This window comes from Rhododendron vialii, chromosome 6a (assembly GCF_030253575.1).
Source record: "Rhododendron vialii isolate Sample 1 chromosome 6a, ASM3025357v1".
In the NCBI taxonomy this organism is placed as follows: Eukaryota; Viridiplantae; Streptophyta; class Magnoliopsida; order Ericales; family Ericaceae; genus Rhododendron; species Rhododendron vialii.
In genome coordinates, this window is record NC_080562.1 from 3,373,892 (window position 1) to 3,391,365 (window position 17,474).

At 37.1% G+C, this 17,474-nt stretch overlaps 3 protein-coding genes across 9 annotated transcripts in view; 2 read left to right on the forward strand and 1 right to left on the reverse strand.

The window, feature by feature from the left end:
• The window catches only part of LOC131330976 (thioredoxin H1-like), a 40,175-nt gene that overhangs the window by 13,010 nt on the left and 9,691 nt on the right, over positions 1–17,474 (forward strand). The gene's annotated exons all lie outside the window — the stretch shown is intronic.
• Positions 57–4,278, forward strand: LOC131330972 (zingipain-2). 2 transcript variants are annotated; one of them, XM_058364753.1, is made up of 5 exons: positions 77–572; positions 2,266–2,501; positions 2,655–2,795; positions 2,896–3,327; positions 3,906–4,278. In XM_058364753.1, exons 1-5 carry the CDS (start codon positions 155–157, stop codon positions 3,984–3,986), a joined length of 1,308 nt encoding a protein of 435 aa, XP_058220736.1. In that variant the 5' UTR covers positions 77–154; the 3' UTR covers positions 3,987–4,278. The 2 variants fall into 2 exon arrangements, with proteins under 2 accessions (XP_058220735.1, XP_058220736.1); XM_058364752.1 differs by lacking the exon at positions 3,906–4,278 and having other exon boundaries at positions 57–572; positions 2,896–3,464.
• Positions 4,448–6,726, reverse strand: LOC131330973 (uncharacterized). Of its 6 annotated transcripts, none has more exons than XM_058364759.1 (2): positions 5,704–6,726; positions 4,448–4,600 (listed from the first exon to the last, which is right to left on the reverse strand). In XM_058364759.1, the coding sequence occupies exon 1, from the start codon at positions 6,550–6,552 to the stop codon at positions 5,707–5,709; it is 846 nt and encodes a 281-aa protein (XP_058220742.1). In that variant the 5' UTR covers positions 6,553–6,726; the 3' UTR covers positions 4,448–4,600; positions 5,704–5,706. The 6 variants fall into 6 exon arrangements, with proteins under 6 accessions (XP_058220742.1, XP_058220743.1, XP_058220741.1 ...); XM_058364760.1 differs by lacking the exon at positions 4,448–4,600 and adding an exon at positions 5,325–5,536; XM_058364758.1 differs by lacking the exon at positions 4,448–4,600 and adding an exon at positions 5,325–5,559.

Genomic DNA, 17,474 nt, shown 5'->3' on the forward strand with positions numbered 1-17,474 from the left:
CACATTTTTGTCTCGTGCCTCATTAACGCCTTTTGACTTTTTATTGTCTGCTAAGCACTTTCAGGACAAAAATCCCAATCCTGGATCAACACCAAATCAAAACCCAACACTCTCACAAAAACTCTCTCTCTCTCTCTCTCTCTCTCTCTCTCTCATGGGTTGGTTCTGGTCCTTACTGATTCTCAGTCTTCTCCTCACCCTCTCCAAATCTCTATCTTCCTTCACCTCCGATCAATTCGACACTTGGTGCAAACAACATGGAAAAACATACTCTTCAGAGCAAGAAAAGCAGCACAGACTCAAAGTCTTCGAACACAACCATGCCTTCGTTACCCACCACAATGCCGAAGCTAATTCCTCTTACACCCTCTCGCTCAACGCCTTTGCCGATCTCACCCACCACGAGTTCAAGGCCTCTCGCTTGGGTCTCTCTTCCTCTGATGATTTGAAGAGATTCGACTACTTTAGGCCATCAATTCTTGAAGAGCTAAGTGCTGTTGCTGATGTTCCTTCTTCGGTTGATTGGAGGAAGAGTGGAGCAGTTGCGGGAGTCAAAGATCAGGGCAGTTGTGGTATGTGAGTATTTCTCTGTATCTTGAGAACTTCTTTTGCTTTCTGTGATTGAAAATACCTTGTTTGCTTTTTGTTGTTGTTGATTTTGTGTGCATCATTCGATAGGGCTTGTTCTAATATCAAGGGACATGTTGGGTAGGAATTAGGATTATTGAAGATTAGTGCCTTCAGGGCCCGGAATTGGTCGAAGTGCACATAAGCTGGCCTGAACATCCGGTTGTAATAATTTAGAAGGGAAAAAAAAAAAAAACAGCTTGTAGTGCCTACAATTGCCACATACAAGTGATACAACCAAACAACCCCTTTGTATTGTGAGAATGGGTGGGAAAGAAAAGATACAGCTCTAGTACTTGTTTGGATACTTTAGATAGGTGGGAAATATTGAGAAGAATGAGAGAGAATTGAAGGGAAAAGGTGGGCTTTGTTGATCCATTTTTGTTTGGTGCGAAGTAAGAAACCTTATTCGATATTCCTTTCTGTTTCTGTCCCTGTTTGTTGGTGGTTTATGGGGTCTGAGGGTAGCTTTATTTCCATGGGTGCCCTGCGGCCTGCAATGCAACTCTTCGTTTGTTTTTATGCAGTGGTTAACATTTGTATCTCATAAACAGGTTCGTCTTTTAGATATCAGTTAAAGACCCAAAATAAATAAATAATATGATACTAAACTCAAATGAATGACATGATGCGGTAGCAGCAAGTCAAATTTAACTTACTTAGAAGAAATACCCAGGTTTTATTCATACGGAGAACCTACTGATGCATAAATGTTTGCATAAGTTCAATTGGTACCCAGAATATGCTACAAGGACTTTGAGTAAGATTTATCCGTATTCTCGAAGATTTAACGCAAAACACATCGGAGTGATCTACAAAGTATTGCCTTGTAGATTGGTGTGCATGGATGAAAATTATGTATCTTGACAATTTAGACAGGGACCTGTGAGTCACTTGTCGATTGATGATGTTAGTTATTCTCGTAAAGGAAATGGATTTGCTGTTTGGATCTTGTCACAGAATCATCTTCTAAATGAGGATATACTTTCATATTCGTTGCAGATGGTTAGATCAGATCCAAGTGAAACAAGGGGGCTTTTTTGTGACACAGAAAATATTTACGAGTGTCTAACAAACCCATGCCGTGGAGATTTCAAACTGTTCCGATACCTTCTAATTTGAGAAGCTAGGACGTTCTGTATGTCCTACGATTGTATAACCATGCATAGCCAACTTAGACTAGCCCTCCCTGCTTTTTATTATTTTCATTTTAGAACTCATTTCATATATTTGGACGTTCATGTTCTTTGATGCAAGATGGAGTCATTGTAATATCACTCTGTGAGTGTCGAAGAGCATAGTTATTATGATTTCAAAATTGGATTCATGTAGCTAGTGTAAAATGCAGAGAATAACGACATTGTTATTGGAGATATTGTTCTTTATATTTTAAAGCCAATTGGATTTCTGAACACACTACTGAAAACCCCCTTGGATTCACTGTGGATCATTGTGACTAAAAGTTACCTAATTAGTTTACCAAAAAATACAACTAAAAATACTTCTACATAAAGTAGTTTTACTTAACCATCATAGAGGTTATTAACTTCACTTCATATGCGACTGCATTTCAATGCGCTGCTGCAGCATATTTTTTCCCGGACACTAAGAGGTAATAACTATTGTTTTATGATGTAGGTGCTTGTTGGGCATTTTCAGCCACAGGAGCCATAGAAGGTATCAACAAAATTGTAACTGGGTCTCTTGTCAGCCTGTCTGAACAAGAATTAGTTGATTGTGACAGATCTTACAATAGTGGCTGTGACGGTGGGCTCATGGATTATGCATATCAATTTGTCATAAGAAATCATGGGATTGACACCGAGGAAGATTACCCCTTTCAAGGTGGGGGAAAGTCTTGTAACAAAGAAAAGGTAGAGACTCTACTATGGGACTGTGTCCATTTCTATATCCCATCGAACCCCTCCACCGAAAACCTCATAATACTAGAAAGAGTTCAGTTCATTCGCTATGATGTTAGAATTTCCTCCTCTTTTCTTCTTCTTAACTCTGTATTCATGATGCAGCTAAAACGACATGTTGTAACCATAGATAGCTATATAGATGTTCCCCCAAGTAATGAGCAACTCCTCCTACAAGCTGTGGCAACTCAACCTGTAAGTGTGGGAATATGTGGTAGCGAAAGAGCATTTCAGTTGTACTCTAAGGTTGGTGTAGTTCCTCATTTTCAATTCCAAAGTCATGTTCTTTCTATTCTGACTCAAGAAGGATAAGAATCTTTAATTTTGTTGATAATATCTTATACAGGGAATATTTAATGGGCCCTGCTCAACTTCTTTGGATCATGCTGTGTTAATAGTGGGTTATGGTTCAGAAAATGGAGTTGATTACTGGATTGTAAAGAACTCATGGGGTAAGCGTTGGGGAATGGATGGTTATATTCACATGCTACGTAATGGTGGGAATTCTGAAGGAGTTTGTGGGATCAACATGCTAGCTTCGTATCCGGTTAAAACAAGTCCTAATCCACCACCTCCTCCTCCCCCTGGTCCTACAAAATGTGACATATTCACTAGCTGTTCACAAGGTGAAACCTGCTGCTGCACATCACAGTTTCTGGGCATTTGCTTTTCGTGGAAATGTTGCGAGTCAGATTCGGCAGTGTGTTGTAAGGACCACCATCACTGTTGCCCTCATGATTATCCGATTTGTGATACTAAAAGGAAACAGTGCCTCAAGGTTTGTATGGATTTCCTAATATTTTCTTTCCTACGTGTTCATAACTCATGGGAAGCACATTTAAGCAATGCTTGTTTTTGGTGAAAATATTTTTGATCTCAAATTGAGAAAGAATTGAATTAATCGTGTTTGTCAAACAAGTTTGGGCATGTCTACCGTAGACCAGGAGATGCAGTAGTTAAAAGAGCGGATAGGATAGTTTTGGATAGCAATGCTATGGGGAGGGGTAGACCTGAATTGACATTAGATGTTGTGATGCGCAAAGATATGAGTATAATGGGTTTGTGTGAACAAGTGGCCCTTGACAGAGCTCAATGGAGAAAAATGATTCATGTAGCCAACCCCAAGTGATTGGGACATAAGGCTCGGTTTGGTTTATGTTTGTCAAACAACATTTGGGATGATGATGGTGTGGGCTGTCTTAGCATTTGAACAAGTCGATGTTATATATGGAAATGTGTTCGATAAACAAAAAGTTTGTGTGTTCTAGAGTTCGGGCATATTGCTACTGATAGTGATTTCAGTCTGTCATTGTATTGTTTTACCACTTTTAACGGCGTGTTGTGATATAATTTCAGCTATCTGGCAATGGCACAATGGCAAAAGCGCTTGAGAACAAATGGTCTTACAATAGCTGGGGTTTCCTTCTCGAGGGTTAAAATATGTAGACTGTAGACATGCTGATTACTGCAATACTGAGTGTTTGTTTTTGCATACTCCTTTACCATTAACGTGCTGTGCCTACAAAGAAACAGACGGATTTTCAAGCATGGAGGTATTCATTCTGTTGATCAGTGGATTCAATTTTGTTGAAGCTACTGCTTCAATAACATTGAAAAGCGTTCTTCCGGTGTAGTTTTTGTTGTTTTGCAGATTAAATGTCCATGTTCTGTAGACAATAGTGCATAATTGATCAGCCAAAATGGAATATAAGTTGTTTTACTGTTGCTATGATCAATGTTTTATATTTCGATTCTGTGCGCTGGACTGGTGCTTAATGTTTTGTTGCTTCAACACTTACGGGCAAAAACAACTCAATTACACGAACATCATAGAAGCATAGATTTTGACTTTGCTTGATGTTCCTCCATTAAAACAGGATTCCTAACCCAAGATTTTACTATCAAAAGTAACGAATATAGTACCGAGCAGGAATAGTTAATAGACATGGATAGGACCATAGCCGTGGTTTCTCTCTCGTACCATGAAATGGAAGCTTGGGCATGGTCCCAAACATAGTCATTGATCACGATGTTCAAACCAAACTCATAACCTGCAAAATCCCATCACCTACGATCATTGTCCCCAACATACTTTAAGCGAAGGACATATCGTTCGGGGGAGAAGCTAAAACTTGAAGAAATCAATCACATGTTTGGAGATTAGCAGAAGATAGTTACTATGATCGAGAATGGTCAAAGCGGTCAAGAAGAGGTGAGCATAAACAATCTAGCACAACTATAAGAGAAGCTGGGGGAGTTGATAAAGTAGAGCGAATTATACAACGAGAAGAATGTACACATGTGTGGCAAGCAGATGCCAATGAAAAGATAGCAAAAGAAACTTGCCCTGTTCGACTGGGTAAAGATAAAGAGAATGGGCAATTACAAGCAATGTCGACAAGGCGAGGAAAGCCCCGCTAGAGTTGTGCACATGATTTTCATGAAGATCGAGATGGAACTAAAGGGGGCAATCAACAATGTTATTGCCATTTCACTATCTGATGATTAAAAATTAGTCTAGCATTGATCCATGAAGAGGCCAAATCCATCTAACACGGGCAACACATTTGAGTGAGCTGTTCAAACCGGCACAATATGTGCCAGGATCGATAACATTCAACAATGGTGCACATCTCAGAATACTGATAGCATGCCTTTTTGAATATCCACACTTCAAAACCAATACTGAAATCTCAAGCCCCACAAAATATAACCCCAAGTAACCCCCAAAAGCAAAACTGAAGTTGTTTGAGCTCGTTGCTAAACAAAACTCCACAAACGAACCGATCTTTTATAAACGTGCTGAGCCTCCACAAATTGAGCCGAGCTTTTATGAACAGGCCAAGTTATAATCAGCTCTCGGCTCATATACTAAACAAGCTTAACACCAGAACTCAACTCGTTTACTAGCCGAGCCAAAACCATAACAAGCCGAGCCTCAAGCTACTCACGAATAGCTCGGTAATTGTTTGCAGCCCTACACACTCCTCATATCACACGCATTTTTTTGCTGTAAAAGATGACTAGAATTATAGGATCAAACCAAATACAAGCATCAAAATTTACAATTCCACCAAACATAATGTCAGAAATACACAGAGTATCCATTGGAATACCTATCTTTTCTCCTTGCACTCACTCTCTCTATATTAACCAATCACGACGAGGAGGACGGAAACACGTCCTTGACAGCCGATGCAGCCGTCAGGTAATTCAACGTGTTCCTCAACGTCTCCTTCTCCCTCTTCAACCTCACCGCCGTGTCCTCCAGCTCTAGCAGCGCCTGCTGCTCCCTCGGCGCCCCTTCGAACGTGCTCCCCACGAAAAAACTAAACGGCGTCGGATACTGATTCCTCCTCAAATCCCCCACCTCCTTCTCGGCCTTCCCCTTCCCGTTCAACCTATTCGATAACCTAATGACATCCTTCATGTACATCTCCACCTCGGCAGCGAGAGCCTCCACGTCGTCCTGTTCGCCGGGCCGGTCCTCGAGCCAGGCCACGTCGGCGACGAGGTAGGGTTTGGTGCGGGCGAGCTTGGTGACGCGGAAGCGCTCCTGGCCCTTGCAGATGAGGAAGAAGCGGTCGTCGCCGAGGCGCTCGTGCTTGACGACCTCGGCGACGCAGCCGACGTCGGCGGCTCCCGTGGCGGAGTCGGAGTAGACGACGCCGAAGCGGAGGTCGGTGTGGAGGAGGGTGTGCATCATGATGCGGTAGCGGAACTCGAAGATTTGTAAAGGGAGGATGGCGCCGGGGAAGAGGACGAGGGGGAGGGGGAAGAGGGGGAGCTCCTCGGCGGCGGCGTTTGGAGGGGTTTTCTTGGAGGCGGAGCAACGGAAGTGGTGGTTATTAGGTTTACGGTTGCGGTGGCGGCGGAGGATTCGAGACGGCGTCGTGAAGGAGATGGATTTAGGGTAGGTGGGGTTAGTGTAATTGGGGATTAAGTGGTGTTTGGGAGTGAGGGTGGAGGAAGATGGGGAGGGTAGGAATTGGGGAAGAGCCATTTTCTCAAGTTTCAGAGTGCAGTGAGCGGGGGGAGAGAGATTTTAGAAACAGAAAGTGGGCATGGTGGAAAGTGGGAAAGGAGAATTGGCAGTGGGAAAGGAGAATTGGCAGTGTGTAATTTAGCAGGGTCTCTCTCTCTCTCTCTCTCTCTCTCTCTCTCTCCCCGCAGCTATAGATCAGTTCAAGCTTGGCAGTGGTGTGGATAATATGGAAAGAGAGAGGGGGGGTGTGTGGAGTGGGAAGGATTTGGAAAGCTGGCTCCGGTCCAGTTTTTACCGTTCAGCTTGGGGTCCAGTTTTGGGCTTTGAGGGCCCGGGATAGGCCCACAACAATAATCGAAATTATTCATTTTGTAGAACTCGTCAAGTTTATCACTCTCAAAAAAATTTAGGTTGATCTAATATCGATAGATACATGATCGAAGTAGTTTTGTAAAAAAAAAAAAGGTATAAAAAAATTATTTTGAAACCTAATTTTTCTATTTTTTATTGTAAAAATATGTTTCACTTATGTATTTATCAATGTTTGATCAAGCTAATTTTTTAAGTAAACAACAAACTCGACTAATTCTGCAAAATGAACGATTTCGATCATTATTTTAGATCCGGAACGGCCCCCTAAGGCCCAAAACTAGACCCCAAACTGGGCGGGCAAAACTGGACAATAGCCAGCTCCAGGATTTGGGTGGTGGTGGAGGTAATTTGGAAAAATTATTTGGTGCTGGAGGTTACCGTTATTTGGTATCCAACACGTCAGTGCCTCAACATCATAAACTCCCTCATAGTCCTATAGTACTTTTCAAAATTAATCATAGAAACTTGGTAAAATTCATCATTACCTATTGTTTAAATTATCCGCACCTGCATTAATCAAATCAATTTTTTACAGGACATATTCGAAAAATCACTTATGCTTTCGATATAAAATTATTACGTTCCCTTCTTAAAAAGTTAAAATCTCGTACGGACAACGATTTTAGCACTTCATTTTTTTTATAAATATATACTCTAAATTTTATTATTTAGTGCTTAAAATGATACACAACACAAGCACTGAAAGAACAAATTTTGGAATGTGTTTATAAGTAATTAGAATGCTAAAATTATTTTCTATCTCCAAACGAGATATTCAAAATGGAACAGAGGAAGTATTCTTGTGGGATAGTACATGGCTACATCATACATGTACGTGCTGTTTGGCTGGGTCCTTAAGACCCCACATAAGCCCTTACCCGATTACAACTTGTTGTGCCTTCCCATAGATCGTCAGCCATCAGCTCTGCTACCACTTATTGAGAGTTCGTTCGATGCATCAACCTCGCCACTGCATGCTCAAGACCTAATTTGTATGGGAGTAACGGCAAAGAGTCCACCACATTACTTGGGCCCAATATTTGAATGACCCATATCCACTTAAAAGACTAAGTTTTGGAAGTCGTGAGCTATCCAATTGTATATTAAGATCCAACTCTTTTTCTGTTTATCCGATGTGAAACTCAACATTCACACATGTTCTAACAAATCTCTCCCCTCATGTGTGAACTGAACATTGGGCCTTAACCTCTCTTTGCATTCAAGCTCCCCCTTGATTCTGATCTACAACTCTCAACCCTATCTCCCGAAATAGGCTTATTCTACACCCACTCCATCGATTCAGAGTCATCTCAATTGAGAGCCAACGAAAGTCTCGGATTAAAAATCCGGTGCTCTGATACCAATTTGTTGTGTCGAACACAAAATTGAGAATATAACAAATTAACAAGCGATAAACAAGAATACAAAGATACACGTGGTTCCATTCAAGCACAAAGCAAGAACGTATTCCACGGGGAAATGAGCAAGAGGCATTCCCAACACAACTCTTGGCCCCACTCTTTGTCCTGTGTTTGGGAGAGGAAAAAACTTCCTCGTTTTCTCCCGAATTTGGCCGAAGTCAGAATTGCTACTCCCCCTCCGCTCGAATTTGTAACAATAGGAGGTACCCCCATCATTGGATATGCGGCTTGGTTAAAAGACTGTGTTGCCCTTTCGTTTTGGTTTTGGCGTTGGATTTTGCTCAATTTCGCTCATCCCACAAAAGCATATTTGAAGAGAGAGAATAAAGAAGGAGGTTTCTGTTGATGGTTTCGCATGATCCAACAACCATCTACCCCTCATTCAACTATGAAGATTTTTTTTTTTTAAATGTAATCTGTTTTTTAAAATAATTTTCATAATAATTGAATTATTTTACAAATATTATATCATATAATTCATTTTTAAAAAAAATAAAAATTAAGGTTTAAACATTTTAAAGATAAATTGATTTATTGATCCAATTTTTTTGATAAATGTGTATTTATTTTAATTTTAATTTTAATTCAATTAACCTATATTTCCCATTAAATTAGTAAACTGGGGACAATAAAGTCATTTCACATCTTATCCCATCATATTCACCCTCTAAATTTCTCTTCTAAAAAAACTATCCAAATACTGTATTACAAACTCACCCTTTTTAGGAGTTGGGTCTACTCTCCTTATATATCCACCCTCATTCTATACCCACCTAAAATCATATCCTCTATCCAAACGGGCCGGTATGGTGCTGAGACATGTTTGGAACACATGTTTGGAACACCATCATATGATGGTGTTCCAAGAGCAGTCAATGATTACTCGGTAGTCTGATTAGGAAAACGGGAGGATTGTGGCAAAGAAGTTGACACGTGGAAACGTTGTTATGTGGCACGTGCTACATCTGTTGGAAGAAAAACTTCAACTCTGCTTGTGGGTTTTTTCTGGCTACTGGAGTAACTAGGAAAGTAATTTGTAAATTTCTTGTCCTTTCTTTGAGGGCCCGTTTGTTTAACTGGATTGCGACTCTGCGAGCATTGACTCAACTATTTACTTTGAATAGATTATATCTGAAAATTGATTTTTACGTTCTGCTTTTGTGCGAAAAGACTCCATTTTGTATATCAAGTTACTAGTTTCTCCACAATTACTATTAGGCACATCTTGTGAGGTTGTGTATCTCTCTTCACTATTACTATTAGGCACATCAATTAAACATGTTAGATATTTTGACACTTTTCGGAAGTGTTCAAAATCTCCTTTGGTGTTTTTGTTATATCGACTCCATTTAATTGTAATGGATAGGTTAATTAGGGGTAATGTATTGCTCGATACTCCTCCCGTTTTTCTGTGCCAAGTAGACCACTGCGAAATCGATCCAATTGCGTGAGAGATAATAGCATTAGTACATCATGCATATTATTTCTGAGATTCGAAATTTTATTTCTGCACGTTTGCCTTTCCAGTAAATCTCTCCGGAAAAATTTGTTTTCGATATTGTGTGTGTGTGTGTGTGTGTATATATATATATATATATATATATATATATATATATATATATACAGTTAGTTTCAAATGAGGGAGTCCTTATTTTAGTTAAAATGTGGACCTTTTCATTTCTCCCATTTTCCGATCGAATTTCGATGATCCGAGCCGCTTAATGTGTTCAAAACGTGATTTTAAGGGTACTCGCGAGAAATCAGCAAAAAAAAATGACCGGGAAGGGCTTCATCCGAATAGTTTTTGTTTGAACCGTTCGATAAAAAACAAACAAAAATTGCTCGGATGAAGCCCTTCCTGGTCATTTTTTTTGCTGATTTCTCGTGGGTACTTTTAAAATCACATTCTGAACACATTGAGCGGCTCGGATCATCGAAATTCAATTGGGAAAGGGAGGTCCGCATTTTATTAAATGAGGTGGTCCTTACGGGAGATGGAGTGTGTGTGTGTATATATATATATCATTATCATTAAGAGAGGTTTCTTTCTAGAGTATTAGAAAACAAATATTTCAGGTTTGCCTTTCCGAAAATTCTGTGAGAATTTGCTTTCCATATTAACATCTTTAAAAGATTTTTATTTGAGAGCAAATATGCGTATAAAAAGGGTTTGATCAACCATTAGGGATTCGACTGCCGAGAAGATTTTTTAGTTTAGCAGCAACGCTTGTTTTGTTTTCTTCGTGAGAGTTTTTGAAAAAGAAAGAAAGAGGTGCACGGCTTCGAGGGAGTTTTTGTGCCGCAGCCCGCAGCCCGCATTCTGTTTTTGTTTGTTCTTGCATCTTCAAACGCCGTTTGGGTTGTCTAGATCACTTATCACATCATATCATTCATTTATTCACTGTTTTGGTGCCGTTTGCTATTCCGCAGCCCGCGTTCCGTTTTTGTTTGTTTTTGCCTCTTACATCTTCGAACGCCATTTGGGTTGTCTAGATCACTCATCACATCATATCATTCTTCTATTCATTGTTTGGTGCCGTTTGTTGTTGTGGCTGAATCTTTTGGAAATTGATTCGGAGCCGGTTGAATCCGAAAATCGGACGTAAAGTCCGTGGTGCATCTAATTGGATCGTGAAGAAGCTTTGGGAGCATCGACGATTGGCGAGAATAGGTAGAGGCTTGGGTAAGTTTTTTTTTTTTTTTTTGCTATTTCGCAATCTATACTTCTTTTCGATTAATAGAATAAAGCAGTAGTGTTAGGCCATGGTTTTGGCTTAGGATTATTTAGGATCCTAAGTTTTCCACGTAAATCGTGCGTTTCTTGTCTCTATTTTATTCTACTGCACTACTTGAGTTTTGATTTGGATTAATCGAGATAATCAACCTGTTCTTCTATATTAAATTTAATCTGTTAATCTTCATTCAAATTGGTAATTTTTTTAACAAAACTCCTATTCACCCCTCTCTAGGAGTAGATTGAACGTTTCCACATAATTTCAAACACAGACCCTAAAGGTAACTCAAAGTCAGCCTGATCTTTTCAGGAGCTTAAAGCAAAAATAAAAGATGAGGCCCTTTTGTCGAATTATTATTAAGGAATAAAAAAACATGAGAGGCTCTTAAAATTCAAATTTTTTTTTGAAGATTTAAAGCGGTTGCAACATAAATTTTAGCTCAGGATCGGTTATGAGGTAACTCTAAATGTGTTGATAACTAATTTGCTACTACCATTTCCAAAAAAAAAAAGGGCTCTTACGATATCCGAATATGTTTTTAGCAAGTGTGCACGTGGCAGTTATGTAACTTTATGTTATTATACTTGATGGACCATATTTCTGATTCTGGAATACCTTATGGCTACATGCATGGAAGTTATGTACCTCATGTTTTATGAACACAAGTTGATGGATCATTCTAGAATATATACCTAAATAGAAGTACATGTGTTTTTCATTTCAGAGCTTCTTAGATGAACGCAAAATAAACTTCAACAAACGGAATAAGAAAGTTTTTTGTTTTGCGTTTTTGTAAATTTATTTGTTCAGAATTTATTTCGGTATTTTTAATTTTTGTAATTTTTTGTTTAGCTTTTCGTCGTAGTAATTTTTAGGGTTAATCGTTACTCTTGACGAACCTAATGAAAAGAATAAAAAAAAATATAGAATGATGTTGGAAAAGTTCATATAACACACATTTTAGAAAAGGAAAAAAAAATAAAAAGACAGTTGGTTGATATATATTTTTTATTTTTTATTATAATTTTTACTTTTTAGATTTTTTTTGTCGAGATGGATGATTAATCTATAAAGTGTAACACAAATTTAACAAAAAAATTTAATGGACAAGACACAAAATGGGGTTGGGGTAGATAAGTTTACAAGAACCCGCCAAAGAAAGACCCAAGTCTTTTTCAAATCCAAGAATAAGCTAAAGTTCCGTTTTATATACGCAACATATGATAGTCATCCACTCCAATTCATGACGTTTTCCAATGGAGTTGTGGACAACGTCACGTTGATTCTTATTGATTATTTTATTAGTAATTTAATCTTGGAGATTTTATATACCGGCAATACACAAAAAAAAGACAAAAAAAGAAAAAAATCTTGGAAATTTTATACACCGGCAATACACAAAAAAAAGACAAAAAAAGAAAAAAAGTCAAAACATAATGCATTTGAATATCCTTTTGTTCTTAGGCAAATTCTAAATGGTGCCCCGGGCACACCGTAGGGCATTTGTTTAACTACATTAATTATATTTTGTTATACCAATCTCAAGACCTATTAATAACCACATTGAAAATACAAAAAATTACATCAAAAGAAATTCAAAAATTTATTGAATGACAAAAATGACCACAACTTTTTATTTTCATCTATCTATATCTATAAAAAGCAAAAAGCAAAAAAGAAAAAAAATTGAAAAGTGGGAATATATCCCACCACTTTTTTTCTTTTTCTTTTTCTTTTTCTTTTTCCTGTGAGACTTGAACAAGAATTCAATCTTTGCCACCAAGCAAACTAATGTATGAATTTTTTCTTTGAGTTTCTTGGAAAGATTAATTTTCCCTTACATACTTGATGAAGAGTTTTTTTATAGAACTATTTTTGCTAGATCATGGTATTGCATTATGCAGGAGATCGAATGGATGGATTGTCTGAGTCAGTGAAAAAAAAACTTGTTCTTTCCAATGTTAAATCAAATGATGAAGAGTTTTTTTTTTCCTAACAATTTTTACTATCCAGTTATTTGATTTTCCATATATATTATAGAAAAAAATTGTTCTGTTTTGAAGTAGTATTTTTTTTTCCCGACACTGAATGATACGCTAGAGCTAGTGATTTCCCACTTGAATTAAAATTTTCATCTTTCCATCGGGAAATTATAAAAGAAACTTTTAACTACAGGGAGTCTATAATTGCAGATATTGAAATTCATTTTTTTTTTCATGAACTAATTTTTAAAAAGAAAAAATGAGGGTAAGATTGTCATTAGAAAAAAGTATTAGGCACATTTATAGCTAGCTTAGAAAATAGTGGTGAAAAGTGATGTATTGTGAGAGTACCTAAATACACAACTCATATTTAGGCATATATTTATTGCATCTAAACTGTTGTCCCTGGGGCACCTATTAGCAAGACCGTTAGGTTCAAATCTGGTCGCATCCTAAATTTTCACCTACCTGCCCATCCTAATTAATGCGATCCGAAAGCAATTAGGATTACGCCAACAAGAAAAAAGAGCGCAATTATCATCCACAAAGTTTTTGATCTACAGAGAGCAAAGTTTCAACAAATTCTCTTATAACATTCTGTATTCACACCTATATGTGATAATTAAATGTCCTCGTTGCGCCATAGCCCAACGGAAAAATTTTCAGTGCCGAGCGGGTATGTCCGTTTACGCATCCGAGCCGTCCATTGGGTGTTTGAACGGCTTAGATTTGGAGAGAGAAAAATGAGAGAGAGAGAGTGTTGAGTGAGAGGAGAGAGAAGGTTTCAATCTGAGCCGTTCAAAAGTGTATTGGACGGCTCAGATGCGCCGAGCGGATACCACGTAAGATATATCCGCTCAGCACTGAAAAATCACTCAGTCCAACAAACTTCTCTTGGGGGACCGCGATGAATTTTGTTAAGGAGAATGCTACCGTCAACCCTTAAGGCTGACGATAGTGTCATTCACGTGCCCATTAATGAGAGTCTACCGTTCTGTTTTTTTGAATAAAGTGGGCCCTCCAACCAGCTTTTTCCATTTCTGTCAAACATCAAATGCAAGTCTGAGCTGATATAAAGCATCTATTCAATTGGACAAAACTAAGGCAGAAACTTTCTTAAAAAATAAGCATTTTATTTTACATTTTCAAATTCAAAAATAATGTAAATGAAAAAAAATTTTAAATTTTTTTTTGCATCGTATAAAAGATCTTCAAACAAGATCCATATTGCATATTTTTAGATTTCAATAAATTCATAATTTTTTAACTTGAAATTGCCTTCTTAAAAAATAAGGGCTTTTTTTACGTTCCGGAACGGGGCCTAACCCTTTCTCCTTTTGTAATAACGAAAAGAAACCAAGCTATCCAAGACTTTTTCTTCTGAAGTTAAAAAACAAAAAAGTCTTTTTTTTTTCTTTCTTTAACGAACAGGTCTGGCTCATTTATACCCCATAACTCTCGCGCTTTAAATCCCTTGTACAGTACACTTGTTAACGATTTTTTTTAAGGGTAGTGATATTGTCAAAACTGTTTTTGTTGGTGTCAAAACTCTTGCGCATAAAAATCTTGTAAAATGCACATGATACATACTTTTTGTGCACTAAAATTTTTACACCAACAAAAATAATTTTGACATTATTATTTCCCTTTTTTAATAGTACACTTATTAACTTTTTTAAAAATAGCTACTTGGGTGAGTTCTGCTAATTTCTAAGAAAATTAGTTGATTTGTCCTTATTTAAATTTTCCTGCATTTGTTAGTTTTGCGCTAAACTTTTGTGGATTCTTGATTCGCTCGACGAGAGAAATCAGAAGAGGAAAAAAAATTATTTCAGCTAAAAAATTATTATTTTCTAAAATATTTGGATAAAAGTAAAAAAAAATTTATTTCTTCGATTCCGCTCGTCAAGATAGATCAATAATTCACAAAAATTTAGCGCAAAACTAACAAACACGAAAAAATTTCAAATAAGGAAAAAATTAGCTTATTTTCTTAAAAGTTTAGGAGAACTCAGTGAACTTATTTCACTTTTTTTTTTGCTAAAAAGTGGTTATTCTTCAAAATACTTGGGTAAAAGTAAAATCTTGATTTCTCTCGTCGAGACGAATCAATATTTCACAAAAGTTTTGCGCAAAACTAATAAATATGAAAAATTCAAATAAAGACAAAATTGAGCGGAGAATTAATCAAGCACTTAACGATGTCTATCTAAACTGATTTTTTACAAGTTTTCTTAGAAAAAATATTTTAAACAAAATTGAGCGACTCCAATTATTTATACAAAACTTCAGAATAATTTCCACACAATGATTTGTATATTTGGTATGAGCACTGCTATGTGTACATATGCAATGTGTATACTATGTAGATATGAATTTTGTGGGGTCCACCTTAGATTCAACAAAAATTATTCGAATCGCTTATTATTTTTAAAATATTTTTTTATGGAAGGACTCGTAAAAAAATTGTCTCTCTCAGCGTCAGTCCACTGGGTTTAGAATAGAAGGACCCATAAAAAAAAATATCAAAAAGTAGCAGTGAATATTTAAAAAAAAAATGTAGCTGTGAACATGCAAGAGCAAAAAATAGAGGTGAACAACTTGGAGGTCCGTACAGGGTAAAGTATAATCTGTGTATTAGAGCGTCCACAATGTAATATTCAAAACTAAAAGGTTGCTAAAGTTAGCAATATTTACTGTGCTCACATTGTAATAACCAAACTTAACAACTTTTACCAATAACCAAAACTCAATAACAAAACCCAATAACCAAATTCAAAACTAAAAAATTAAAAAACACCTCACATTAGAATAGTCTCATTGAGACGAATAATTTGGTGTGGTCGGGTGCGTAATTGGAACTCGTTTGCAATTGGACATAGATGCATTGCGTATTGTGGGGGGATTTTTTATAGGGATACAAAAATAACCAATGTGGAGATCAAGTTTGTTAGGTTTGATTATGAACTAAATGGATAATCAAATGCTGACGTGGCACATTTTGGTTATCGATTTTGATTATTACCATTGCGGATGCTCTTATATGGGCCCCGTAGACATGCACAGATTCTATGCACTGATTGCTGTGTGGGGCCTACTACGGGGCCTATACAAACATCCAAGCCATTTATTAAATATAAAATATTTTTTTAAGGGCTCCTGCTATGTTTGGTTTGCAGTTTTGAGATAAAAAAGTTCTATAGGTTTGCGTATTTTTTTGACATTCTAACAAACTCTTTTACTTTTTGAATAGAGGTCCGCTATGTACATTCAAAAAGTAAAAAAATTGACAAAAAATCACTAAAAACGAAAAAAACACGGATGACGAAACAGTTAAAATTTTTGAAGATTATTTATGAGTGGAGAACCAAACAAATTGCATCACGAGCTCATTAGCTTCCCTATAGATGTGAAATATATGCATCTTTAGCATCGATCATCACGGTTCAACAACTTCAAGCATTTACCATAAGAAAGAAGAAAGTTTAGAACAAACGTCATTTCAATGTAATCTCTCTCTCTCTCTCTCTCTCTCTCTCTCTCTCTCTCTCTCTTCAAAAGTAATAGGAGAAGTAATTTGGTATTGAAACGTTGATTTCTCTCTTCAAAAGGAATTCGTTGTTATGCACAATCCAAGTTGTCCGAACTGTTGAATGCATCTCGGCAATAAACAATTTTCGATCGTTCATTTTTGAGATGAGACACAAGCCGTCGGATTTACGATCCGATAGCTCGAATCGTGCACAACACACATTTTGCTCTTGTTGAGGATAACGTTGAAACTTTATTTTTTTAACGGCAGTGTAACGTTGAAACTAATGTGGTAATAAGCCGAAACCGTCCATGCATTAACAACAAAGTTGACCCTAATTATGTGGGCTTACACGAGGCATAAAAAGTAAATAAATTTTATGAGTGCCTTATTTTTCGTGATTATTGAACTCTTATTTATTAGTCAAGATATTTGGCTTTTCGGACTCATCTCGGTGAGAGGAACAAACAAAAGGGGAAAAAAAAAAAAATCTTGAATCATTAAATGTAAAACAGTTAAGAAGAAAAATAAAAGAAACTAAGAAAATATGTTCCATGAATTATTTTTATTGTAAAACAGTCGAGACGAATCGAAAATGGTTAAAAATAGCACAAACTCACAAAAAATTTTGAAGGCAAGAAACATAAATAATTTATTAGTTTATAACAAACTCAATTATTCTGCGTTCCAGGAGCACCACGTTGGCGTCGCCTACGTACGTGGTACTCCCAACCATTTTTGAAGCGAAAAATTATACAGTAAGAACATTTATCATTCACTTTTGTTAGATGATTGACAGACACAGAGTGATCCATATTGTGTGGTGACAAATTTTTTTTTATTAACGGAGAATACCACATGGTAGGAGTACCCAATAAGTGGTCATTAAGGACTGTTT

Excerpts from the sequence above, each read along its gene's own strand:
- LOC131330973 (XM_058364759.1), bottom strand. The coding sequence starts at position 6,552 with ATGGCTCTTCCCCAATTCCTACCCTCCCCATCTTCCTCCACCCTCACT.
- LOC131330972 (XM_058364752.1), top strand. The coding sequence starts at position 155 with ATGGGTTGGTTCTGGTCCTTACTGATTCTCAGTCTTCTCCTCACCCTC. Across the intron at positions 573-2,265 it reads CAAAGATCAGGGCAGTTGTG|GTGCTTGTTGGGCATTTTCA; the intron begins GTATGTGAGTAT and ends TTTATGATGTAG. Across the intron at positions 2,502-2,654 it reads AGTCTTGTAACAAAGAAAAG|CTAAAACGACATGTTGTAAC; the intron begins GTAGAGACTCTA and ends TTCATGATGCAG.